A 6321-nucleotide genomic window follows, 5' to 3' on the forward strand; every position below is an offset into this window, starting at 1 on the left:
TCACGGCCTTTTACAGCACAGGAGTAACTGTCTGCATCCTCACTGCTGATGGAGTACATGGGAGAGGAGGTATCTTGTACATTCTGTCCATTCCTGTACCAGATGTAGGTGGGGTTGTCAGTCAGAGTACAGGTGGTGATACAGGTCAGTGTCTTCTGTCCCTCTGCAGCAGGAGTCACCTTCACCTGCAGACCTGAAACAATATGTATAAAACCACATACACCTCTGTGTTAACAGGATGGTTTATTTATTTTCTCCTGTAATTCAATATGATTTACAGTTGTATCATACAGTTTAGTATTACCTGTGACAGACAGAGTTGTTCCTGGGAAACTATGACCCCATTCAACGTTGTCTGTTTTAAAAGTGAAGCGATACTCAGCTGAGTCCTCCTCTCTCAGATCTGTGATTCTCAGGATGGAGGGACCTCTGTATGTTCCAGTGTACTTCACACGACCTGTATACCCTGGGTCTCTGGTTAGGTCTTCAGGGGTCGACTTATCACTTCTAAACCAGAATGTTGATGTGGTGGAATAATAACCAACATAAGTACAGGATATGTCCACTGTTGACCCCTTCAAGACACAGATTCTCCTCTTGGTGTAAGTTACTCTGTTGCAGTCCTGATCCTGAACACCTGAAACACAGTGACAAAACAAGAGGACAACTGGATTATATTCTCAGTTCTTTCTAGAAATGATAACAGTTCTAATATTACATAGTGAAACCAACACACACAGAGGTTGTACGGTACTGTTAATTAAAGAAACACTCACACACTGCAGGAGAGTGGAGATCCTCATGGCCTTTTACAGCACAGGAGTAACTGTCGTCATAGTTACTGGAGACAAGGTCTTTGTACTGGGGGGAGGTGCTCTCATCTAGATGTTGTCCGTTCTTGTACCAGATGTAGGTGGGGTTACCAGTCAGAGTACAGGTGGTGATACAGGTCAGTGTCTTTGACGTTGCCCACCGTGGTGGAGTCACCATCACCTGCAGAGCTGGAGTAGATCACAACATTAATACCCTGAATCACCTGTTCATAGTTTAATCACATGATGCAAGACATTCTCATACTCATTTCATTCTTCAATCTGTTTCATACATACAAATCCAATTTCTAGACCGAAATGGACAGTAGATATTAATTCAACAGACTAGCAGTATAAAGCATGTAACTGTACCTGTTACAGACAGTGACTCCAGGATCACCAGTATATAGAATGTTACTGTACCTGTTACAGACAGAGTGACTCCAGGATCACCAGTATATAGAATGTTACTGTACCTGTGAAAGACAGAGTAACTCCAGGATCACCAGTATATAGAATGTTACTGTACCTGTTACAGACAGAGACTCCAGGATCACCAGTATATAGAATGTTACTGTACCTGTTACAGACAGAGAGACTCCAGGATCACCAGTATATAGAATGTTACTGTACCTGTTACAGACAGAGTGACTCCAGGATCACCAGTATATAGAATGTTACTGTACCTGTTACAGACAGAGAGACTCCAGGATCACCAGTATATAGAATGTTACTGTACCTGTTACAGACAGAGAGACTCCAGGATCACCAGTATATAGAATGTTACTGTACCTGTGACAGACAGAGAGACTCCAGGATCACCAGTATATAGAATGTTACTGTACCTGTGACAGACAGAGTGACTCCAGGATCACCAGTATATAGAATGTTACTGTACCTGTGACAGACAGAGAGACTCCAGGATCACCAGTATATTTCCCTCCAGTCTGATCTGTTATAAATCTGAACTTGTACGTAGCTGAGTCTTTCTCTCTCAGGTCTGTGATTCTCAGGTTGTGACCATTCTTCTTATCCCCATGATACTCCAGACGACCTGCATACTCTGGGTCCTGACCTAGATCTTCAGGTTCTACACCAGTCCCCCATTTAGTGAACCAGACGGTTGATGTGACCGTACCACTGGGATATCTGATAGAGCAGGACAGCTCCACTGTTGACCCCTTCAAGGTACAGATACTCTGAGTGGTGTAAGTCACACTCCAGCCATACTGACCCAGTACCACTGAAACACAGTCACATAACACAATGGTATCAGAATGAAGACAAGGTCTATTGGCTCACACTGAAGGTAGGGTTTGTCCACACTTTGTTGTTGTAGTTGCTGATTTGAGTGTGAATGGAAACCAGAGATAAGCATCACTCAGTGAGGTGTGAAAGATAACTATTTAAAGTGAAGTGGAGATTCCTAACAGAACACACCAGAATAACATTATGATTCTTATCCTTTTAGAAATGTCTGTAGATTATTAAACAGAGCAACTAAAAGATAAGAATGAGACCATACCTGCTACAGACCAGAGAAAGACCACCAACACACTTCCTGCTGTTCTCAAGGCCATTGTTGCATCTCCCACCCTGCAGTCTTAGAAACATAAACAACAAGTCACTCTATAGCTGGTGAATAACTACATACATACCATCAGGGGCAGCAGGTAGGGCTCTAGTCAAAAGTAGTGCACTCTATAGGGAATATGGTATCATTTGGGATGCAGTATAACAACACATCATCATCACAGCCTTGAGTGGATGGTGTGTAAATAACATCATTATAATAGTTTGGTAATATGGTCTGTGTCAGCGGTATCGGCAGGTAGCATAGCGATTAAGAGAGTTGAGCCAGTAACTGAAACATTACTGGTTCAAATCCCCGACCTGGCAAGGTGGAAAAATCTGCCAATTTGAGCAAGGCAGTTACCACCAGGTTGAATGATAGCTCCTATCCCCAAGCTGTGAGACTACACAACAAGTCACAGATACCTTTTATAGGAGTAGGATCTAGGATTAGTTTCCCATTTAGATCATATTTATATGGACCAGCAGGACCTGATCCTAGATCAGCACTCCAAGTCTGAGACCCTTGAGTACATGACTTATGGCTAAAAACAAACAACTATATTTCAAGATATCAAGAGTACTTACAGAGTGAAGGGGAGAGGTCTTGTACAGTGAGTCAACTGACTGGTAGTGAGTGTGAACTGCTAGTAAGTGTCAGTTCTGTGGTTGATACATACTGTATTTAAAGTAGTCAGAACACAAGTAGCTGATAAAGAGGAAGGAAAGGACAGTTCTGTAAGACACTAACATGCATGACGTGCAGAAAAGCACGTCAGAATAGTGTTGACTATAACCTACTATTTAGAATGTTTATAATATCTTAGAATGTGTTTACTATAGTCTACTATTTGGAATGTTTATAATATCTTAGAATGTGTTTAATATAGCCTACTATTTAGAATGTTTATAATATCTTAGAATGTGTTGCCTTGCCCCTCTCAGTTCTACATGGAACAGGTCAAAGTTCTATATATTTATTATTATTTATCTAAGCCTTATTTTACCAGGTAGGTAAAATTCTCATTTACAGCAACAACCTGGGGAATATTTAAAAGGGGGATGAATGAGCCAATTCAAATCTGGGGATGATTAGGTGGCATGAGGGCCAGATTGTGAATTTTAGCAGTGGACACCAGGGTTAACACCCCTACTCTTACAATAAGTGGCATGGGACCTTTAGTGACAACAGAGAGTCAGGACACCCGTTTAACATCCCATCCAAAAGACAGCACCCTACACAGGACAATGTCCCCAATCACTACCATGGGGCATTGGGATGTATATTTTTAGACCAGAGGAAAGAGTGCCTCCTTCTGGCTCTCCAACACCACTTCCAGTAGCTTCTGGTCTCCCATCCAGGGACTGACCAGGGTGAACGCTGCTTAGCTTCAGAAGCAAGCTAGCAGTGGGATGCAGGGTGGTATGCTGCTAACTGTTGGCCAGTTCCATGGACTTGTAAGTAAGCATTTCATGGTCTACGCCTTTCATTAGATTTTCCTTATTTTCTACAAACCCATTCAATTTACACTCCTCATCAGCTGCATCAAAGTGGTACTGAAGGTTCCAGTGTTCTAGACCGGAGCTCTCCCTACTGGCATCTCAACATTACTGCACCATCCTAATGATAATGTCCTCAATAATGTTGGACTAATAACAACATTACAAACTGACAATACATCAGATAGAATGGTGAAACACAACACTGGCTACTCGACAAAGTCACATTGAAGCACACAAACACATGTTTGTAGTAGTACACCATGCCACTGTCATTCTGTTACACTGACTGCGTCCTAAATGGCACCATAATCCCTATTTAGTGCACTACCTTTGACCAGAGCCCTATGGGCCTGGTATGACTGTGTGCATTTGCGTGCCCTCTCAACTTGACTGGCCTGCATCCCTGTCAATCACCCTTTGCACCCGGTGTTCATCCAACCAATCAGGGTGCTTGGATGCGCTGCAGGACACCGCCTCCCCTCACCTTTAGTTAGTGCATGGCATCTTTAGTCTTGAGAAGTGGTGTTGTGTTGCTGACAGACTTTTGACATGCAGTTCCTTACTGAAGTCTGAGACCAGCGAATATAACCACACAATAATATAAAATATATTCAAATGGAAACAGCTGTGTCTGCATGTATGTGGTGGTGGTGACCATCAAGAGTAGAGTGACGGGCCTCAACACCATGTTCTGACCAGACAGCACTATAGTGGACAGAACCTAAACCAATCAGCATTAAGTACGTAGCGGGTCTCGGCATTGTCAGCTAACCGCTCAGACGAGATCCAGCTGTTTATACATGTAAAAACGGTCTGGATGACCTCTACTAATCCCTAGGTACTGACTCAGGAATGTGTGAAGGACCACAGGGATGTCTGACAAAGGGTTGTTATTGTGACCACAACAAGGCCCTCCGGTTCACTTTGGGTTCTTATACAACAGAGTTTCTAGGAGGAAAGAGATACATGGAAATATAATTAAACCTTCTCTCCAGCTGCTTCTTACCCGTTGTGCATTTTGTCCCTTCCTGCCTCCAGGCCAGGATGATTACATCATGCAGTCCATGCATCTGTTCAACAACGTCATTTAGTGACACTTCTTGTGGGTGTGGCCTATTGAAGGGACGCCAATATTTACCCCAACTGCCCCCTCCCCATGTTCTATCCCAAAAACAGACTCAATGGGGCTGTCAGGGGGGTAAACGATACCTCTCCATTGGATCCCACTCTCCCATCCACCCCTCACCCCTCTCTTCCTACCTGGGATAGTTTGACACTAGTTAGGGGGTCAAGAAACAGATGACATCACATTCTCACTAAACAATGATGTATTCTATTCTCTAACTACTCATTGGACAAAATTGTGGATATTCATCTAAGGACAAAGGCTTTAAATCAACAAATAATCTGAACTTGTTAACTGTGAGATGTAATATTATCAATCATGGAACATTCCGGTATGTTCCATCTTTCTGTGTTCCGGAGTGGAATGCCCTCGCTGATGGAACTACCTTCAACACTCCAAACATCCATGATGTCATATTGTGTCTGCATGATGTGTTTTAAAATGGCAATAAATAATATTTCATGTAACAGGACATTGCTCCTTCTGAAAGTGTCTGTGTTTATTTTGTACAGACATGATGATGATATTGAAGGTGAATAAACCACTAATGCTCTCCAAAACAATGTAAATGTTTTGTAAACACACACACACACACACACACACACACACACACACACACACACACACACACACACACACACACACACACACACACACACACAGTTATTCTTGACCCTGTTATACTTTGACAGTGAACATGACCCTACTGAATGGAGATCTGGGTATTACTGGCATACTCTACTCTACTGAACACGTTTTAAACATGCAATTGAATAAACTGAACTAAACTAAACACATGAAACCACAGTCCAGGATCAGTATTCACAAAGTGTATCAGAGTAGGAGTGCTGATCTGGGATCAGTTTAGCCTTTTAGATCATAATTATATGGACCGTCTGAGACACTTTATGAATACAGGCCCTGATGTAAGTACAAAGACACAGGAAGTAATTTCATGTATGGCTAAAAACATCAAAACTAAAACTATATTCCAAGATATCATCAAGTGTACTTACAGAGTGAAGTGAAGGGGAGAGGTCTTGAACAGTTAGTCAACTTACTGTCAATGCGTGGAAACAAGAAGTAGTCTACTGTAAGTGTTAGTAGAAGCAGGCGTAGCCTGTGTGAGTTCTGTGGTTGACATATTTTCAAGTAGCCTAGTCTGGTCATTAACATGCAGCAACAGCATATCACATAAGGGATGTTACTGTATCTAAATAGAAAATGGTCTAAAGTCAGAATACTGTAGTTACATTTCTTTATTTGAGGAGTGGGCCTACATGTTTTACAAGAGACAAAATGTGACCC

At 42.2% G+C, this 6321-nt stretch overlaps 1 protein-coding gene across 1 annotated transcript in view; it reads right to left on the bottom strand.

Annotated features, from left to right (window-relative positions):
* The window catches only part of LOC106601627 (sialoadhesin), a 33845-nt gene extending 27794 nt beyond the window's left edge, over positions 1 to 6051 (bottom strand). The window contains exons 1-5 of the mRNA XM_045690914.1: positions 6030 to 6051; positions 4894 to 4957; positions 2338 to 2415; positions 1711 to 2055; positions 777 to 1001 (exon numbers count right to left, since the gene is read on the bottom strand). Coding sequence (XP_045546870.1) covers positions 777 to 1001; positions 1711 to 2055; positions 2338 to 2415; positions 4894 to 4957 — 712 coding nt within the window. The 5' untranslated portion in view covers positions 6030 to 6051. The remainder of the gene's footprint in view (positions 1 to 776; positions 1002 to 1710; positions 2056 to 2337; positions 2416 to 4893; positions 4958 to 6029) is intronic.
* Between the last annotated feature and the right edge of the window lie 270 nt (positions 6052 to 6321).

The sequence above is a fragment of the Salmo salar genome, chromosome ssa12 (genome assembly GCF_905237065.1).
Source record: "Salmo salar chromosome ssa12, Ssal_v3.1, whole genome shotgun sequence".
NCBI classification, from domain to species: domain Eukaryota; kingdom Metazoa; phylum Chordata; class Actinopteri; order Salmoniformes; family Salmonidae; genus Salmo; species Salmo salar.